Raw genomic sequence first — 22,075 nt, 5'->3', positions numbered from 1 at the left:
TTTACATGCTGATCATCCTTAATATTTTAAATGATTTATTTCAGGGCAGGGTTAATTATTGTTGCATATACCATATAGTTCACAGTGCCACACACTTCCCTAAATATTTCTAACCTTATAAAATCTATTGTATTTTTCCTTGAGGAAGGCTTCCTTGGACAAACAACGAAAATAGCGGTGAAAGTAATCTGAGGGTGAATCCACGGATTACTTGAATTTTCATTGTAGAATTCAAAGTATCTTCTTTCTTACCAAATATTTGTACAACGTGATAATTCAACAATGGTGAAGTTCATACATATTAAAATCAAATCATTATTATGGCCAAAGACCAGCATATGAAAAGTAGCGTACAGTCAGGTAGAAAGCATAGAAAATACATCAGAATCTAAAAATAATAATTATAAAAAACTAAAAGATATTAAACCAAAAGTATATATAAGAACAAAAGCCTAAAAGGAATCTAAAAGGAAGGGTAAGAGATGATTGTAGGGGATAAAGGTTAATAAGTGGAAAGCTAAATAGATCATAGTATAAAGCACTCTAGTATGATGAGCTGAGTGCTCATTAAAATAGTTTATGGCACAGGTCTGAAGGATTTTAAATGCTGCTTTGGCTATGCAGAACCTAGCATTATGTTGTAGGAAGGCTAGTATTTGAAAACAGCAGGGAGGTGTAGAATTGTCCTGTGCACCCTAGGCATTTTATTTATTTATTTATTTATAAAATTTATGCAGTAATTATGAGATGAGGCTAGTACGAATATCTTTGGAATGCAGGCACTGGAGAAGCACACACTCTGTTGTTTTTGTGTGTCATTATCTCTCTAGTCAGGGAGAACTGAGAAAAGGGCATTCCGTGTGCTAAACTAAAGGCTTTCTGCTTCAAGATTAATTATGTCATAGGGAAGACAGTTGGATTATTGGATTCACATGCAATAAAGGTTGGGGACCTGGATAGGTCTAATTGATGCTCTGTGTTCGCTACATGCTATTTAATGAGTGCTTTGGGCTGATTATATCCCTTACTGAGAAGAACACCTGGAGAGAAACCCAAAGATGAGATTTTAGTTGCCACTGTCTTTTTCCTACAACAATTCATGTTTTAATTATAGCAGACATAATAAGCCAAAAAGGTAATTCAAGTATGGCTCAGCTATGAGAACTTCACGCTTGTCTTCTCTGTTCCAAAGTTATTGTGTCTCATAGATTAACTTATTTAGCCTATGAGCAAGTATAGGTTTGTGTGAGCATCTATTATGTTGCTAGTTTTAAACCAAAGAATCAGTCATTTCATTGACAAACCTTGTAGGTAAACATTTTATATATAGTTTATATATATAAACCTTGTCCCACTAAGGAAACTATTTACAGATCTTTGGATTTAAATCAAAGCAATTCACAATGCAATATTTTTAGGTGAAAAATAGAAATCTACATTATACTCATCTGAGTGAGTATAAGTGATGGTTAACCTTTTTGGCACTGAGTGCCAAAATAAGCGCATGTATGCATGCGCACATGCGTGCCAGAATCTGGAAGAGAGTAGCTGGCCAGAATCTGGAAGAGAGTAGCTGGCTAGTGTGCATGCATGTGCCGGAATCTGGAAGAGAGCAGCTGCTGGTGTGCATGCATGTGCCGGAATCTGGAAGAGAGCAGCTGGCTGGTGTGCATGCATATGCCGGAATCTGGAAGAGAGCAGCTGGCTGGTGTGCATGCATGTGCCGGAATCTGGAAGAGAGCAGCTAGCTGGTGTGCATGCATGTGCCGGATTCTGGAAGAGAGCAGCTGGCTGGTGTGCATGCATGTGCCGGAATCTGGAAGAGAGCAGCTAGCTGGTGTGCATGCATGTGCCGGATTCTGGAAGAGAGCAGCTGGCTGGTGTGCATGCATGTGCTGGATTCTGAAAGAGAGCAGCTGGCTGGTGCGCATGAAAGTGCCAGAAACTGGAAGAGATCATGTGCGTGCTGGAACCCAGAAAAGCAGCTGACTAGCATGCATGCGTGTGCTGGAACCCGGAAGAGCAGCTAGCCAGTGTGCATGCATGCGCTAGAACCTGGAAGAGCAGCTGGTGACGGCACACGTGCCCACAGAGCGGGCTCTGCGTGCCACCTCTGGCACACGTGTCATAGATTTGGGAACATGGATCTGATTCATTGGATTTGTTGAAGAAATGTTGAAACAACATTTAATGGTGTGATTGGTTTCTGTTGTGGCTACCCAGAGTCACTTGTATGAGATAGGCTGCTATATAAATTAGGATGGATGTAAGGTTATGGATATACTAGTGTTCACTTAGCCCTCTTTGTGTGTATTTGTGCGAGTATGTGTATTATTTAGAATTGAAGAGACATATTTAAGTCATTTACATGATTAGAAAAGAGGGAAAGAGTGTAATATTGCTTTGTATTTCATCTTGGGTGTTTTGTGTAACTATTTAACGGAAACTCTTTTACAGTAACTTGAAAATAAATAATAGGAATAAATTATCAGATGATAAATGCTCCCTACCATTGCTTTAAGGTACATTTTGTCAGTCAGGATTCAAACAATTAAACTCAAGCAAGGGCCTGGTACTCACCCAATAATCTCTCCCTTTGAGAATTGAACTGTATGCTGTAATCAAAAGTTCCTTTATCTTCCATTTCAAAAGCAGCTTTTTGAAGAAAGCCAAGAATGAAACTAGAATAGAATTCTTCTTTTCCATCCAATGAGCAGTCAAGCCACATGAACATGTTTGATTTATTATGAAGTTGGAAAGTAGAAATAATTAGGTCTGTAATAAATGGCAAAATTATCTCTTCATTAGATCAAGTTTTAACATATTTATATTTACTACTGAAAACATATCTAATTTTATTTGATTGAACCTGACTTTTCATCTGTCTTTTCTAGGTTCAGTACTTCAAGGCAAACACTAATGTGGATCCCTGACTCCTTTTTTTCCAGGTATTTTGCCATTTACTTAATTACATCATTTTTACTTGAAAGAAGCTTCAATGAGACTAACTCCCTGTTAAATGGAAAAGTCTAATAGATTAGGTCAGGTTTCCAGGTTTGAGTTTTTGTTTCTATCTTACATTGGGAAACTTTATTATTGAATTTTGTCTTGTAACAAAAATACCAAACAACCTGGCTCCTTTTCTTATTGTGTTCTCTGTATTAAGAAACAAGAGTTAATAAGTTGAGGGAACATTGCTGTTTTGTGGATTATGTAAAATGCAAATAATTTTGGTCTGATGGCTTTGAAATGAATTTTTTCACTGCACTCTTATTTTTTATTTTTCTAACTTTACTACCATATTTAGACCAAAATTGTCTGGAATAGCTTTTAGCCTTTTTGTGTGTATTATTGATTATCTTTTGATTTATAATATAAATGCTGAACTGAAATAGCTGGTGTTCATTTTATTATATTATGGAAGAATCTATTGCTCTGTTCTTTGTACAGCAAATTGTGGATTACATTTTGTGACTGGTATTTATAGACAAAATGTGAACAGGATGCTATCTAGTTAACTGAATTAGTAATACTCTAATGGCTGCTATTTTTCTGCAGTCAATATTTTCAGTGCAGGTAGCAGGGGTGTGTGGATATTGAACTCCTCTCTCGTAACATTGTTCCATCTCCACCATACTTAGATTGCTTTTTCTGCCATGAGATTCCAGTTATGTATTACTGTTAGTAGAAGAATGAGTTTCAGAGTGAAAATGGCGGGTAAATAAACGATAAAGCACTGCAAATGAGTGCATTGGGACTATTAAATTCTATTAAGATCCATAATGAAATTATAAGCCTTCTTATAGTTTGAAATTTTACTTGGCTACCTTTTATTCGTAACTCTTATGAGTAGAAATGGCTAGAAATACAGCTGCCTTTCTGTTTCCCTTGCTTCAGTCAGCTTCAGATCTATTCACGATCTTTCTGAGGTTCATTTTACTTCCCTAAGAGTCCTCCATCATGAAATGTCTTGCGGGCTCAACCTCTTATTTCCATAGTATGGTGACTAGAACCATCCACTCTGAAATGCGTGAAATAGTACTTCCAACTCCTAATCCTTGCAGACCAAATAAAAGCGTATTTTGGAAGGGGATTGATTTCTGTCAAGAGATCCAGAAGTTGGTTTTTCTCTGTCTTAAGTCCCACCATTTAATCATCAACAAGAGCAACCAATGAGGAATTTCTGTCCCATGCTCAGGTGTGAATATTGATTAGAAAAGGGTTCACATTTCTTCTTCCAGAGCCCTTTGTAGCCACCATTCCATAACCTACCGTAAAAGCTTGGAGACTGGGTAGTAGTAACGAAGTTTTAGATAGATCCTAAATTTGCCTATTACAAAAGGGTTACACCAGGGCCCTCTTTAGGATTTTTGTAAATCAAGCATGCTCTTTGCTATAAAGAGTGATTAGAAGAAGGAGGACAATCTAAAAAAAGTTTCTTTAGTATTTTATCATTCTTTCCTAACCTTATTTTTGTATAATCATTACAGAAATCTGAACTGTAAAGACATTACAGGTAGTCCTCGACTTACAACAGTTCACTTAGTGACCGTTTGAAGTTACAATGGCACTGAAAAAAGTGAGTTATGACCATTTTCACACTTATGACCGTTTCAGCATCCCCATAGTCACGTGATTTACATTCGGATGCTTGACAACTGATTCACATTTATGACGGTCACAGTGTCCCTGGGTCATGTGATCATCCTTTGCAACCTTCCTACAAGCAAAGTCAATGGGGAAACCAAATTCACTTAACAACCGGGTTACTAACTGAACTGCAGTGATTCACTTAACAACTGTGGCAGGAAGAATTGTAACTCGGGCAAAACTCACTTAACCAATGTCTCAGCAATATAAATTTTGGGCTCAATTGTGGTTGTAAGTTGAGGACTAGCTGTACTCTCTTGAAAAATGTAGTTTCATCATGGCTTGTGCTGATGAAACCTGAACACAGAAAATGTGTGTGTGTGTGTGTGTGTGTGTGTGTGTGTGTGTGTGTGTGTGCATAAATTTGCAAAATGGACTTTTCTATACCTAGAAAAAATTACCCAACTACGTCTACTATGCAATGCTCTTCATCCTTTGCAAATATGTTTTGATTGGCTGTGGGAATAATATAGGACATGATTTAGGTGTAATGTGGATGAAATTATAGTTGGTAGAAATCACCTTCTCCCTTATGGGAGCTAACTTGCAGTCCAAAACATTTAGTAACAGTAACAGAATTGGAAGAGACCTTGGAGTTTATCTAGTCCAGTGGTGGGCAACCTTTTTTTTCAACTGAGCCAAATCTCGCCAAAACCACGATTGAAATTTATTTTGAGAGCCACATTTTTAAAACCGAAAATACATAGGATGGTACACTGTTTTTAGTTTCAATAAACTCTGGCATTTGAAGCACGCAAGTCTTAAAGCTGTCAAGTTACAAGATCCTTACATCCCTAACCCTTTAGGAAAAAAACCCCAAGGGGTCTTCAAACCTGACAGCTTTAAGACTTGTGGACTTCAACTCCCAGAATTCCTCTTCCAGTCATGTTGGCTCAGAAACTCTGGCATTGAAGCATGCAAGTCTTCAAGCTGTCAAGTTGCAAGACCCTTGCACCCCTAACCCTTTAGAAAAAAAAAACCCAGGGGTCTTCAAACCTGACAGCTTGAAGACTTGTGGACTTCAACTCCCAGAATTCTGAGAATTGAAGTCCACCAAGGGCATCAATCATATTAGCCCAGGGATCTGCAAAATTGGCTCTTAAGACTGGTGGACTTCAACTCGCAGAATTCTGAGAATTGAAGTCCACCAGTCTTAAAACAGCCAACTTTGCAGACCTCTGTGTTAGCCCAAAGCCTGGCGCTGGGCGGGCCTTGCTCCCCCATTGGTGGAGCCCCAAGAAGTGAGGAGGGAGAAAAAGAGACGGAGGCCAAGGAGCTTCCCCCCCGCCCCCTCCCAGCAAAAATCTAACCGGGGAGCCGGGCGGGCAGTAGCAAATTAGCCGATCATGCCGCGTGGGCAGTAGCAAATTAACCGATCACGCGGCGTGATCGGCTAATTTGCTACTGCCCGCCCGGCTCCCCGGTTAGATTTTTGCTGGGAGGGGGCGGGAGGGAAGCTCCTTAGCCTCCGTTTCTTTTTCTGCCTCCTCGCTTCTCGTCCCCGCCCGACTTCAGGATCCTCCATAATCATTGTGGGTCGAAAAGAAAAAAGGGAAAGGGGCGCTTGTTTTGAAGTGCCCGAGAGGAGGGAGGGGAACGGGCGCCCGGCACACAGAAGAGCCGCATGTGGCTCGCGAGCCGCGGCTTGCCGACCACTGATCTAGTCCAACCCCCACTCACACAGGACACCTATACTATTTTTGACAAATGACTGTCCAGTCTCTTAAAAGCCCCAGCGATGGGGCACCCATTGCTTCTGAAGGCAATTTGCTCCACTGGTTGATTGTTCTCATTGTTTGACGTTTTCTCCTTAATTCCTGGTTGTTTTTCTCCTTGATTAGTTTCCATCCATTGTTTCTTGTCTTGTCTTCAGGTGCTTTGATAAATAAGTTGGCTCCCTCTTCCTTGTGGCAGCCCTTCAAGTAATGGAAGACTGCTATCATATTACCCTTGGTCCTTCTTTTCACTAGACTAGGTATACCCAGTTTTTTCCATCGTTCTTCGTTTATTGTAGTTTCTAGGCCACTAATCATCTCTGTTGCTCTTCTCTGAACATTTATTTGATTCATTTTTTTCCCCCTGTCTCTTACTCAAATTAGATTGTAATTTATATTTGTTGATTTCAGTTTGTTGAGTGGGAGAATTTCAACACTGAAAGACGAAACTGGTGCTGTGAGTATTTTGCTTTTTAATTGTATTATAATGTGAAAATTGATTAGATTTTTTTTCTGGTAAAAATGTTGGATTCAGAATAATTCATGTAAGCTTAACTGAATAAATGCAAACGTTGTAACTGTGAGTCAGCAATGTACTGTATGATGTTGACTTGCAATAATGCTTCAGAGAGAGTTTAAATCAGGCATTTGGGATGAGACCTGTTACCAAAACAGGTTGTTTTAAATATGAATACTGTAGATTCTAGCAACTATTTGACAAGCTCAAAACTCAAAAAATTGAACAAAAATTGAAATGTTAATGTATGTTTAAGTTACACCCACTAAAATAAATATGACTTTAGCATGCATAATTATGACAGGATTGCTTTCCTGATTTAAAATGTCCTTGCAGGCAAATAAATCAGCTATCTCTTCTTCTTTGTAGATATTTATTGATAGAGATCCTGCAGCATTTGCACCAATTTTAAATTTTCTTCGAACAAAGGAATTAGATCTGAGGTAAGTTAGATTTTTATATTAAAATGTTTCAGGAGGAAAATAATTAAAATAGTGTTAAGCTCACTTGAAATTAATTTTAAAAATCTGGTTCTTGTGTGTAAATGTGGATGATACAGTACTGTTTCCTTTGGTTACTAAGAATCTATTTTCCCAAATCACATTCAGAATTTGTGAGGAAATATTTGGGTTCTAGCAGATATTTTTAATTCTTAAACCTTTTAATAAAAAGGCTTTATTAAGTCTGTCCATGCTTAAATCCTTAATTCTTCATTTATTTTTACTTGATCTGTCTATCAGAAATGTTGTGATCTAATCTAGGAATGGAAGTTTCACAAAGTGCCATTCTATAATATTTAAGGCCTGTATCCTGAAAAGTTTCAGTTCTGAGTATCCCTGTAGCCTTGATGAAGACAAGGAAGCCTTTATCTTGTGTATCTAATTTAAATCACTTTCATATACCCATTCTACTTTATACTTCCTGCCTCTGAGCTTTTGGATTTATATCCTTAGCACTTCACATCTATTTTTTAAAAAAATATGGACTTAGCAGTTTAAGAGTTAGTTTGAATTAATATCCTTCCAATTTTAAACCTAACAGTATTAATCCATGGGTTGGAAAATTACATTTAATTTTCAAATAGTATTTTTATTCTATTTTCTTTGTTTTGCAGAGGAGTAAGTATCAATGTACTCAGACACGAAGCAGAATTTTATGGAATCACGCCGTTAGGTAAATATATATACATGAATCGCTAGATTGAACTTGGCAACTAGTTTAATTACAGGTAGTCCTCGACTTGCAATAGTTCGTTTAGTGACCGTTCAAAGTTACAACAGCACTGAAAAAAGTGATTTATGACCATTTTTCACACTTATAACCATTGCAGCATCCCCATGATCCCGTGAATAAAATTCAAATGCTTGGCAACTGACTCATATTTATGACGGTTGCAGTGTCAACCTTCTGACAAGCAAAGTCAATGGGGAAAACAGATTCACTTAACAACCATATTACTAATTTAACTGCAGTGATTCATTTAAGTAATGTGTTAAGAAAAGTTATAAAATGGGGCAAAACTCACTTAACAAATTTCTCACTTAACAACATGCATTTTGGGCTCAATTGTGGTCATAGGTTGAGGTCTACCTGTATTCTTTTCGTGAATAATAGGAAATTGGAATGACAATTGAAACGTATATATTTAATAATGTACTGAGATGAAAGTAGATATCCAAGGATTTTTTTTTACTGAAAATACGGAGATATCTGAGCAAAATATATTCTATTTCTTGGTCAGTGTTAAATTGCAGATACACAGTTCCTTCTGGAACTCATCATTTCATTTCCAGAATCCATTTGTAAGAAAAGATGCATCATTCCAGGATAGCTCCATCAGTAACCATTTTTTAAATCTTCTATGATTATCATCTTCAAAAGCGGAGCATATACTAGGCCACACAATGGCATTTTGTGCTTCTTGTTGTTTTACAAAAGTTATAGTTATTTCTTCATAAATATTAATGGCTTTCTTAATCCACCATAATTTATTTCTGTGGATTTTTTTTCTTTTGCTGTCTGGCTTTATAACTTTTGTGTTTGATAATATTAGTTGTGTAAAGCACATTGGATCACTTGAAAACCAAAATTAATAAAATACAGTTTTTTTTTAAAAAAATGTGGTATTCTAGAATCTGAAAAAATTCCAGATTCTTCCTACCCAAATATTTGAAAAATATGGGATATGAGCTCATCCTTGAAATTAATATAGATGTGTTTTAAGTTTATTGTTTGTATATTTCAAAGATAGCATAATGTATCCACTTGTTTTCTTGAAAAAAAAATCTGAAATAGAAATTATTTTGAAGTAATCTGTTTTATTGGAAGTGCATTTAAATATACATAAGTACAATTCTCTTTCAGTAAGAAGATTGCTTTTATGTGAAGAACTTGAGCGTTCCTCTTGTGGCAGTGTACTCTTCCATGGATATCTCCCACCTCCAGGTACTTCTGTATGTTTCAACTGATAGGTATCTCGGGCTTTTCAATTGTTGAGATCTTTCCGCTATTTTAAAAGAATAATATCAGAGTTTGCCCTGTGACTTCCATATTTAATAGATGATTATGTCTACCTGCCATATGAGGATCTTATTAGGCTCTTTTTATAAACTGTTCTCCCTCATTGATATTAGTTCAACACATATTTTTCTCCTATTGTCCTATTAACACTGATGGTGCCTTGAAAGGTTAACTTTGATTATTTGTTTCTCTGATGATGTTATAAAGTCAAGAGTGATGAACTTTTAGCCCCCTGCATGTCTTCCTCATTTTTCCAGACTAAAGAGTTATTTAGTCTTTAGTTCTGGGGCATTGTAGTTTGTACAAACCACTGTGGCCCTCTCTGGAAATACACTTGTACACAATGTCTTTTGGAATTTGGGCACCAAGTGAATAAAATACATAATTCTAGGACCAGTGAATTGGTTAATTTTGCATTTTGACTCCTGTGCTGTTTTTGAAGAGCCCTGGTACCCACAGGTGGAAGATTTGGGCAAACTATGACTTTAAAGTTGTAATTCTTTTATTTATATCTTAACAATTAGGCATAAGAATGAGAAACAGTGATAGCGAATTAGAGACATATCCTTTCTCTCTTAGGCATTCCAAGTCGGAAATTCAATGGTTCTGCAGGAACATCTACAGATGTTAGAATACCTCAGAACTGCTCTGAAGGTGAGATGCGAGATGGCAATTTGCAGCCTTCACTAACTGGTACTGGTGAAGATACAGTTAAGCTAGGTGAGAAAAATTTAGAATGTTATTATGAATACACATGATTCTTGCATTCATATGTTTGTGGTTGAAAATTATTGAGTGCAGAGCTATGTCTTAATTTGATTCTTTAGTGTCGTTGTCATTGGGTATCATTGTGAACATAGAAATTAGGCTTTCAGTTGCTACTAATTTTTTTAAAATTGTACTATACGTAAAGCCCCTGAAAGGATGGCCAATGAAGTACATATCTTCAGTTTTGAAGGCTGTTTGCATTCAAAGAGTAAGATGCTGAACATTCACAGTTAACAAATTAGGAGTATTTAACTACATGAAAATATTAATTTCATTACAAGGCTCCTGGAAATCTTATTCATCTTCACATTTTAACTTTTGAGATTTTCCATGGCACAAGTCATCATATATTCATGTCCATCTTGGTAGCATTAAAAGCCATGACATTAAATTTCAAAACCCTGTATTTTGTGCTAATATTAAATTACATATTTGCATAATCACAATGTGGGATTTCAGAATATACAGTGCATTATTTATTGAAATAATGATAATTTACGTCTTCATCTTTGTATTGCCTTTTTAAAAAAACAACAGGTTTTCCTGTGGATCCTCGAAAAGTTTTGATAGTGGCTGGCCACCATAACTGGATAGTAGCTGCATATGCCCATTTTGCAGTTTGTTACAGGTAAGCACAAATTGCTAACACTATGATTTGTTTTACCTTTTAATATCTGTGCCATTTTATAAATATTAATTAAATACACAGTGATAGAGGGCATTTTTTAGGTAAACACAAATTCATCATCTTTAATGATGTAAATTTCAGCACGGAAATTGTCATCATTCTGTTCTTTCATAAGCCATCACAGCGCTCTGTGCGCCTTCCGTGTTTAGTCATGCTGGCCACATGACCACAGAGGTCTTCGGACAGCGCTGGCTCTTCGGTTTTGAAATGGAGATAAGCACCACCCCCTAGAGTCGTGAACAACTCGCACATTTGCGCAACCTTTACCTTTACCTATATTAGATATCGTTAATAACATGTTTTCATAAATTACTTTAATTCTTTTATGTAAGACATGTATTAATATGAACTTCTGTGTGATTGTAAGACCCTGAAAGCCACTACATTCAGTGTACATTAAAAAAAGAATGTGCTACTATGCTTCTATGTGCCCAGTCTGGCATATTAAATGGGTTGTTGTAATTAGTAAATAATGTTTCTAAATCATAGAATTATGAAAGAGGCAATTTAGACATAGGTCTGTCCAATTAAGTGTAGAAATCCAAGCATCTAGAATCCACTCAAACATATCCAGTATAAAGGAATCTACTAGTCTGAGTAATTGGTTCCTGTAGCAGTCTGCTGATACTATCACTACATTTGACTAACTACTATAAGTTACTCAGTGGATAATGTGCTTGTTATATAGCAATTCTGAATACGGATTTGAATATGGATTTGATTTGTAATATTCCATCAAGTTGGTTTCTATTCTTAGTGATCACATAGCTAGATTTTCTCCATTATAGTCTGCTCTTTCAGGTCTTCCAATGGTGCAACCATTGCCATACTAAAGTCCATCCATCATAGTAAACTGGTAGTTGTATAGTGAGAAAGTGCTGTACCATGTGTTTGATAGACACTCCCTAGGGAGATTGTCATTTTAAATCGTTCAGTCTCTTTCAAACCAATAATTATATTCAGACTCCAAAAAGACCTGGAGTCTTTTTCAAGAAAAAATTTGAATCAATTTCTCTAAAATTAAATCATCAGTACAGGTAGCCCTTCACTTACAACAGTTCATTTAGTGACTGTTTTGAAGTTACAACGGTACTGAAAAAAGTTATTCACAGTTATGATCACTGCAGCATCTCCATGGTCATGTGATCAAAATTCGGACACTTGGTAACTGACTCCTATTTACGATAGTTGCAGTGTCCCAGCATCATGTGATCACTTTTTGTGACCTTCTGACAAGCAAAGTCAATGGGGAAGCTAGATTCATTTTACCACCATGTTACTATCTTAGCAACTGCAGTGATTCACTTAACAACTGTGGCAAATATCTCATTTAGCAATAGAAATTTTGGGCTCAATTGTGGTCATAAGCCGAGGACTACGTGTACTTTGATTTGATTGGTGATTCAAAGCAGCAATTGGATCTCACTGCTAAGATAATTCCTATTTAGAAAACCCTGAAAAGCACTTTGGATTTCTTAATAATGCCATTTCTCATTTTCTGAATTGAGTTCTACTGTTTATAGGATTGTAGTAATAACACCATGGCTAGTTCCACTGCAAAGTGTCATACCTGCATTTACATGTTTAAGAATAAATCTCTACTTGGGCTGTGCAGAATGTTTTGAATGCTGGTCCTATGTCTTTCAATGGACTGCTTTGACCTCATTGGAAGTACACAATTTTGTTCCAATCTTATTATTTAGATCATTCTTGCAAGGTTGGAAGAACCCATTTCAGATTCAAAATGATTTGAGATCAAATCATTTTTTTACACCTTACCTGTGCACTAGCATATATATTCCTTCAGGGGTTAATACAAATTAAGGTAATAGGATTCCCTTGTAAAAATGAAATAGCTGTCATTTTCCTCTGGAACTCCATTTGAAAATTATTCTGAGGGGTTCTAACGTTTATAGCACATGATTCCAGTATGATTTATATTGCCAGTTTGCATGCTGTCAAGTTTCTAGCTAATATGGTTACATCTTAGTAGAAAGATAGGATGTAAATCAAACAAATAATAAAAAAATAGGATTGTCATTATGCAAAGTGCTGTAGTGAGTGAGCTGATTTTGTTAGCTTTATATGCACTGTCACTTGACTCTTCTTTTCCTTGAATAACTTTTAGTAACCATTATGCCAAGTTGCAGCAGCATAAAGAGATTAGATAATATGGCTGTTTTATCTGAAAGACACCTGCTTTTTCTGTTTTCTTTAGTTTCTTTATACAGTATAAAATCTTTTACATTGTTTTAAGAAATACACATTTATCTTTTCTTACATCTTTCCTCCTTTCCCATCTATCTTTTTGTGTATTACATTGAAATTGTGCAGTTTCTCATTCTTGATTCTGAAGACATGATCTCTGAGAAATGTTGGAAGATAAATAATCATATATTTAATTTGCTTTTGTTGTTCTAGAAATTTTAATGATTTTGTTATGTGTATTGGAGAAAATATTTGGTTTTACTCTACTCTGAAATGCATCTTTTAAATAAACCAGAATTAAGGATTTATTGTAAGTCAGTGATTTGTGACAGCATCTATTTAAATTTTGTCTTGTAGGTGTTAATTCTAAGGTTCTTTAGTGTTTTTAACTTATCTGTAGCATATAGGATTAAGTTAGAATGTTTCCAACCATTTTTCTGGCTTGTGATTATTGGACAGCTCATTCATACTGAAGTTCCTGTACATCTTTGAAGGCCAGCCAATAGAAACATCTGTTCATACGTCTTTTTCCTTAGAATTAAAGAATCTTCTGGGTGGCAACAAGTTTTTACAAGTCCTTACTTAGACTGGACTATTGAACGTGTGGCTCTGAATGCAAAGGTTGTTGGTGGTCCACATGGTGACAAAGATAAAATGGTTGCGGTGGCATCCGAAAGCAGTATCATTTTATGGAGCATCCAGGACGGCGGTAGTGGTAGCGAAATAGGTGAGCATGTGTTGTGTTTCACTTCTTAATATACTTTTCTTTTCATAGGTTGAATTGGAGGGACTTGCAGTAAACTATTTTGCTTTAACCAAGAATATATTACTGAAATATTGTTTCTTAATATCTGCTGAATCTTGATTGATTATGTGCAGCTCTTCTATATTTGATCATAGTCGAATTGAGAGAACACTCAATTAAGAAGATCACACACTCCCGCCTTTCTATTCACCAAAAACTAATTTATTCTTAAAAACTGTCAATTTACTAATTCTGAGCTTGTTAAATAATTTTACAAAATCAATAATATTTACTCCACTAACAGAGCAAATGGAACACAGAGCATGTGTATTACTTATGTAAGTGTGGGTGTGATTGATTTATTGCATTGATTTTATAATGATTTAATAAGAAAGAGTATTCTCTTTTGGACACTGCTACTGGCCCATTTTTCTTGCAATGTTAGCAGCCCTGCCTTGGGAGAGAGAATTACTGTTCTCTGGAAAACAAAAACAAATCAGAAAAACAATGTGTTGTTACATATATTCTTCAGAAACTGACACCATCTATGGAATATTATCAGGCCTGGCATCTCCTAGAAGCTGTTTCTCCCTTCATTGTTACTTACATAATAAACTGGTACTAGATTGCTGCTATAAGCAATATTTTACAGAGAAATCCCCTTAAGACAAGCATCTGTCACTACTTTTACCATTGTCTTCCCTCTGGATGGCATTACGACTGTTGAGCTTAAGTAGGAGTGACATTTTAAATTCCTTCAGACTATTCATGCTGTCTTCCTTGATTTCCCTGAACTTCCTCTAGCGCAATCATTTCTAGTTGTTGCTTTCCTTTTTCTTGTTGCCTGCTTTTTATATATGCTGCTGAAAATAGAGTAAAACCTCAAGGAAGGTCATATGGCCCGAAAAATGATTTGGCATGTACTATTATTTGGTATTTATTTATAACCTCTCCTGAAACAGACTCAGTCTGTGCAGTTTGACAATTCTGAGTGGCTTACACTATGCATTTTAATATATTTTAAGATTTCTCTATGTTAATATTTTAAATATAGAATAAATGAACGCTTAAAGTCACTTTATGTACCAGACTTCTTCTTTACAGGCCAAAACCATAGAATCTGCTATCCTTTATTTTAAAGTAATACAACACTTTTTTGTTGTTAATTGTTCCTTCATAAAGTTTAAAGGTAGAGGTTTTGATAGAAAAGATAAAAGACCACCCAACTAGACATAAATCTGGGCGTGTTTGCATTTCTATCAAATAGCATTTTAGCAATTTTCAGTGGCTAACACAGTGTTAGTATTTGAACATAAGATCCTTTATATTTTAATTTGAATGTTTTTAAACTAGAGCTTGACTATTTGAGGGGCCATCCTGTCATCAAACATTTCTACCTATTTGACATGGACAGACTGGACATGCTTAAAAATGTTAATTAAACAATGACATTTTGTGGAATCCAAGCAATTTTGTGGAAGCATGACTTTTTCTCTCATGGCAACTGCCCTATGGAATGATGTCCCCACCCCCAGAGATTTGGATGTCTCCCACCTTAACAAATTTCCAGGAATGATTAAAAGTCTGGTTGTTCTCTCAGACCTTAAGATAGAAGGAGGACCTATAGTTTCTGGGGGGAGGGTTGGTCCTACAGTCTTCTGGTTGCTTGTGCATGCTTTGGACATAGGTTTTTTTTTTTTTTTAGTTATAACCTTTTCAGAGTCACCGAAGAGTCGGCTGACCTCTAAATCAAATAACTAAGAACAAAATAAGTGAATCTTATCTTAGTCATGGCTGATGGTAGCCTCCGCTGAAACATAGTCATGGCTATGTACCAAGACATAAGTATTTATACCAACCAGTCTATAATTAAATATATTGTAAGAGAGGTAATGATTACTAGTGTAATCATTTTCAAAAGCATTTTTAATTGGATATTGCCATTATTTTAACTTAAAATGCCTTAGACCCTTTTGTGCTTTTAATATACATCTGTGTGTGGTATTGTCTCTCCTGATAGGAATCTTTAGTCTTGGAGTCCCAGTAGATGCTCTTTTCTTCATTGGTAACCAGTTGGTAGCCACCAGTCACACAGGAAAAGTGGGAGTATGGAATGCTGTGACTCAACATTGGCAGGTACATATGAACAGAATTGCTTGCTCCTGTACATTATTAGTATTCAAAAAAAAGGAAATCAACTTTTTATCAGTATATTTGTTCTTTTTAAATATACTTTACTATTGCTGAAATGTTTAATTTTCAAGTTTTATCATTCAGCTAGCAACAGCTGTAATCATTTAATTATTTTGCAGAAAATTAATTCTATATAACAGGAAAGATGTTTGCCAAAGATGGAGCTGACTCCTGTTATTTATTTATTTTTAATTTGGAAAGTAGGGCTTAAGACTTACTCCTGTTCTGTAGAAGTGACCATTCCTTTCAGAGGCAAACCACAGATTTTCTCTTGGCTCCAACTTGAGGGACAAACACAAAATATACATGAGGAAGAGAATGTAGTCTAGGAAAGAGAGCAAGATGTAATGCAAATTATGCCTGTCCTAGTGATCTAATTGGTTTGCTGAAGACAAGCTGCAACCAACAGGCAGGGTAGGGTGATAGCTGAATATTCGAACTCAGGAGTACTCAGTCTAAAGCAGTTGCCCAGATGCATAAATGGGCTGATCCAAGAGGCAGAAGAGCTTCTGGACAATGATGCAAAACAGAAGAGTTAAGCAATTCAGGCAGCAAGCTTCCCTGCAATGCAGCCAACCCTCTCAGCTTTATTGATTTTCCTATGGCACGATTTTAGATGTATCAGGTAAGGTTGCTCATGTGGAAAAAATGAAAGTGGAAGAATGAGGAAGGAAGTCCAAGAATGTGGCTATTATGTATCTGAAACCCCTAGCAAGTAAATCTGTTCTGCAGGTGGTTGGGGATAAGGCATATCTGTGAGGATGAGCAACCAGGGGATGCTGCTATAATATCATCTTCCCAGATGTATGGCAGATCTCTTCTGGAACTGATTCATCTCATTGTAGGGGTGGTTGAGACTCTTAGTATGGAAATCCCACTAATAGATATTTACAAGGCAACACCAGAGCTGAACCATCTAAATTCATGAAGCATTCTGAGGTAGATAGGTTTACCTTTGCAGATGTAATCATTGGGCACATGATGCTATAGAGCAGGGGTGTCAAACGCGTGGCGTCATATTGTAACGTGATGTATCACAACTTTTTTCCCTTTCGCTAAAATGATGGTGGGGTGGCCAGAGTGTGAAGCATCTGACCCCTGGGCCAAGGGTTTGACACCCTTGCTTTAGTCTGTTTTAACTTCTGTTAACCATTTCTGGGAATGCTGTTGCATGTTGGGTTCATCTTTTATCATAACAACAGTAGTTGGACTTAATATGAAATACTTTCCTTGTCACTGATCTACCAAAAAGGGGAAAGATCCAGTGATGTTTCAAGAGGGACCAAGAGTCAAATTGTTAACTACTGTTCTGTGTTTGCTATTATACATTTTTCTTTCATTTCCCAAATATTTTTACTGGTGGGCAAGGTTTTATTTTGCTAGTGAATTAGTTAATAAATGAAAAATGGAACTACAATCAGTTGAAGTTATGCATGCTGCTGAAAGGAAGGGTTTCTTCCATGGGACAGGAAGAAGTCTTAAGCTCTGCTGTTTTGCTAGAAGATGTAGAGTTAACCAACTTTGTTGAACCTTTCAGTAACCAGAAAGGTTTTTCACGGTTAGCCAAATTATGTTTGTGTAAAATCCTGAGGAATTTAGAAATTTTATCATCTACCTGAAAGTTTCTCAACTAATGCTACATCGTTTCTCAAAGCTATTTTATATTTCTGTTCTCAAATGCTGTGCAATTTTTATACATTATGCATCCTGACAGTGGAAATAGAGATTCTTGGGTTATATTCAAGACTAAGAGGCATTCATGCAAGAAGCAAACCTGGTAACACAACCAGATGGTTGTCTCTATAGCTCAGTGTAAAGAACTAAGGAAATCCAAGAGACTGTCGTATGATTTTCAAGAGGCAAAAGTGACTTAAGGCATAGACTTGGGATACCACATCACTGGTTGAATAAATCCTGATTTTACACATAAGTGACTGTCATGCCAATAAGTACTACAGGGAGAATTCAAGAAACCAAGTGATATAATTGTTATTTGTTGAAATCTTACAGGTATCTCCTGAATATACCTGAAATCCCTTTTAAAGTTTTTTTTTGGGGGGGGGGGGTAAAGTTTGCATAATTCGTTCTAAGGATTTGGGTAGTAAGCTGAGATAGTCTGCTCATTCTCAAGCAAAATCCTGGTAGCATAAAGAGCATAGCCAAAATCTGGCATTCAAATAGTGTTGAAGTAGTTAGAACATTTTGGGCCTAGTTTATTTGCATAATATATTAAATGCCCCAAAGTGGGCATGTTTGCCAATTTAAGGTGCTACAAAATTGCAATTACAAGACAGAAAAATAAAACGATGATTTTGGTAGGCTAGAAAAGTGAAATGAAAAATAATTGAATGAAATTCCAGAGACATATTCAAAGTTCTTAATGTAAGAAACAAATGAAACAGAGGTATAAATCAGTGTAGCTGATATGGCTAGAGTACATGTGAAAACAGTCTTCGAAGTATAGTTCATCTCAAGTTGATTATGTGTTAGTAATATGAATAACTGCAAAAAAAGGCAACTGCATCTTTATCCTGCATCAGTAAATGTAGATTATAGGAAATAACTCTATTGCATCAAATTAGAAATAAAGTTCCAGTTGAATATTAGGAAAATCTTTCTAAAATGCAACATCCATTTGATAAAAGAACCAATTAGGAAATTTACCTCAGTGGCTGAAATGGCCTTTTTCAAGTAATTGAAAAGTAGTAATTTTATGAATATTTTTAAAAATCTGCTTTTAAAAAGCTAATATAGCAGTCGAAACTAGGAGCTTTGTTTTTCTTTATCCTATTATTCTATCTTTCTTTTTTAGTTCTATATAGTTAGGCTGTATTAACAATAACTTCCTTTCTCCCATAGTCACTTGCTCATTGATTTCAGTCAAAAGTTTGCAGTCCTCCCCTTTATTGGCCTCATTTACCCAATCCTGGTAAAGGTCTGTTGTCTTAAAGGGGAAGTTGGCTATCATGGTTCCTCTCTCCTTCCAGATTTTATTCCCCCCATCCCCTTTCTGAAACAATATAACTTTTGTCCTCTATTTCAGTGAGAATTGTTTTTGCAGTGCCTTCTTCTGTTGGCTTACATCTTATTTTTGAAGGCTTTCTGGAAGATCTTTTCTGAGTACCATCAGTGCTTCCTTCCTAGCCCTTTCTGGGCTTTTTCCTCTTATGCAGAGTTCTCCTTCTGACATCTCCCACTCCTGACATCTTCATGTCTGCCTACCTACCAGTGTGTCAACTAACTTTTGAGACTGCAGATGAGGGAGGAAAACATTTCCCATTTTTTACTTCCCAGCTCATCTAGCCAGCTCTTTTAGACTATAGTCTCCCTTTATCCAGCTTACTCATTCTGTCTGGGCTCTTTCTTGTGCATCTGGTGCTGTTGTATTGACACCTAAAGATGGTGCATCCTTTATGTTTCTCTCTGCTGTCTTGGAACTCCTTAGCATTTCTCACTGTCTGCAGTGAGTATATGCACGCTTTAATGTACACACACAGACACACACTTTTCCCAACACTCATGCTTTTACACATTATTGTGTCATAGTATTAATTCAGTAACTTGAAAATAATTGTTGCAACACTGTGGTATAAGGGTTCTTTCAGAGGTTTTACAAGAGTATTGTGTGAAAGACATCTTTAAAGGTAATACAATTTTAAATTGCTCCAGTTTAATCTTCATAAAACATATGCCTTTAGATAATATGGCTAATATGTAGTGCTACTCCAACACAAAAGCATATGAAACAAAATGGAAAGTTGATGTTTTTATTTTATTTACTAGGTTCAAGATGTTGTCCCAATCACTAGCTATGATACTGCAGGATCCTTCTTACTGCTGGGCTGCAACAATGGCTCCATATATTATATTGGTAAGCTCAAGAATCTCTTTCCTAACTTTTGAGAATTAATTTCACAATGCAATCCTATGGGTTATTTAGAACAGGGGTCCCCAATCCCTTGTCCACAGACTGGTCCTGGCCCATGGTCCATTGGGAACCGATTCACGCAAGCAGTGAGCGAGCTCACAATTTGCACGTAAGTGGAACGGTTGCACACGAGAAACATCACCCCTCTACCCTCCCCACTGCCACCACCGCTGCTGCCGGTCTGTGGAGCCAGAGAGTTTGGGGACCGCTGATTTATGGAGGTTTTACTTTTATCTCTTGCAAGTATTGTTTCAGGAATTTTGTTGTAAAGATTTTAAAGCCCTGAAATGGTCGTTTGGCATTCTAAAACAATTTATATGTGTCTTTATTTTGCAGATATGCAAAAATTTCCATTACGAATGAAAGATAATGATCTTCTAGTGACGGAACTTTACCATGATCCCTCTAATGATGCCATAACTGCACTTAGTGTTTACCTTACACCCAAAACAAGTTTGTACTATCTTGATAGAATTGATCCTGAATATGATATTGTCAAACCGTCCTATTGTCAACTTTAAAAATATTTAATGCTGCTTCAGTTCTGTTCTTTAGTTATCCATACACAGCATATTTGTGACTTATTTAGAATTAAGAAAATTATGGAGATAATGCATCTTACTGTTATTCAGTTATGGATTTTATGCGTTTGGAAATGTCATTCTATCCCTTGTGCTAGTATACTCAATGCTACAGCACTTGGAAGAGAGATTTATTACTATTGCTATATGATAAAATTGTATACGTCTCTTCAAAACAATTTTCCTCAACTGACAGTATTTTAAAAAATAATCTGAATTTCAAAATGTCACTTGCTAATTTTTGTATTGTTTTTACTATTCATGTTAATTGTGTTGATTTTATTATTAGGGTAAAGGTTGAAATGTATGGTCTATAAAAATTGTTTGTCTTGTACATAATTTGCACCTTCAACAGTATTTTCAATATTTTAAATGATGCATAATATATGGGAAGAGTGCTACTTGTGAACTATAAGTGCAATAATCTTGTAAAGTTAAATGTAGACACCACATCTTTCCTCAACAGCACTCCTGCACCATCTTGGGCGAATATAATTTACTAAAATCATTTCTGTTTCTCATGTTTTTGTATAGGCGTAAGTGGCAATTGGATCGAGATTGCATATGGCACAAGCTCTGGAGCTGTACGTGTAATTGTGCAACACCCAGAAACAGTTGGTTCAGGACCACAACTTTTCCAGACTTTCACAGTTCACCGTAGCCCTGTTACAAAGATCATGTTATCAGAAAAACATCTGGTATCAGGTAATCTTGTCAGACTAAATGACTTCATAACCTTTTTCTTCTATGTTCTCCTTTTTAAAAAATATTTCTAAAGCGCAAAAGAAAAAAATAGAACAAGATAAAATACTCACAAAAAGGCCAGCTTCCATTTATGTTTCTTAGTTATATGGAATTTAAAGTGCGGATGTTCAGTGAATTTATAGCCATAAAAGCATCCTAACCCTAAATGAAAAAGAAGTTTATTTTGTTTTATTTTTCACAATGCTGATCCTTGCTTTTGTCAGGCAGCACTCATCATGAGACAGTGAATCGAATTACTAGCTAGTATCATCCTCTTTCTTCTAGTGAAGGGCATAATTGCATCTCTTGCAGCTTTAGAGTTCTCCTGATCTGATTTCTGTATCACCGTATTCTTTTTTTTTCTTCTCCCAAAAGGCTCAGTCTGCTATTTTTTTTCCTTGAGAGGGCTGAAAGAATTAACCTTGACCCATCCAACATTCCTTGCTAGGTTGTCAAAACTAGAAAAGGGAAGATTTATTATCATTATTCAAACATACCAATTGGTTTAGGTGTGAGGTAAAATTAGAATTATAACCTCTGCTTCTTTTTATGATCATTTCCCCTCTAGTGTGTGCTGATAATAATCACGTCCGGACATGGACAGTGACACGTTTTAGAGGAATGATTTCAACACAGCCAGGATCCACTCCTCTGGCATCATTCAAAATTTTGTCATTGGAGGAAACAGAGAGTCATGGAAGTTACTCTGCTGGAAATGATATAGGTAAATGAAGCATTCCAGGTAAACTGTGGTTATGAGAATAATGGTTTAGGAGACAAACCCTATGGAGACCTTCACCTGCCCGTAGATTCTACTG

General features: G+C 36.3%; 1 protein-coding gene across 1 annotated transcript in view; it reads left to right on the top strand.

The window, feature by feature from the left end:
* Positions 1–22,075, top strand: part of KCTD3 (potassium channel tetramerization domain containing 3) — a 35,737-nt gene that overhangs the window by 5,156 nt on the left and 8,506 nt on the right. The window contains exons 2-14 of the mRNA XM_081942196.1: positions 2,895–2,948; positions 6,777–6,822; positions 7,252–7,325; positions 7,997–8,055; positions 9,247–9,327; positions 9,982–10,122; positions 10,708–10,798; positions 13,603–13,793; positions 15,832–15,947; positions 19,788–19,875; positions 20,269–20,385; positions 21,048–21,218; positions 21,826–21,981. Coding sequence (XP_081798322.1) covers positions 2,895–2,948; positions 6,777–6,822; positions 7,252–7,325; positions 7,997–8,055; positions 9,247–9,327; positions 9,982–10,122; positions 10,708–10,798; positions 13,603–13,793; positions 15,832–15,947; positions 19,788–19,875; positions 20,269–20,385; positions 21,048–21,218; positions 21,826–21,981 — 1,385 coding nt within the window. The remainder of the gene's footprint in view (positions 1–2,894; positions 2,949–6,776; positions 6,823–7,251; positions 7,326–7,996; positions 8,056–9,246; positions 9,328–9,981; positions 10,123–10,707; positions 10,799–13,602; positions 13,794–15,831; positions 15,948–19,787; positions 19,876–20,268; positions 20,386–21,047; positions 21,219–21,825; positions 21,982–22,075) is intronic.

The sequence above is a fragment of the Natrix helvetica genome (assembly GCF_964273705.1).
Source record: "Natrix helvetica genome assembly, chromosome: 2".
Lineage (NCBI taxonomy): Eukaryota > Metazoa > Chordata > Lepidosauria > Squamata > Natricidae > Natrix > Natrix helvetica.
The sequence above is the reverse complement of the archived record's forward strand: the minus strand, read 5'-3'. Positions and strand labels throughout refer to the sequence as shown.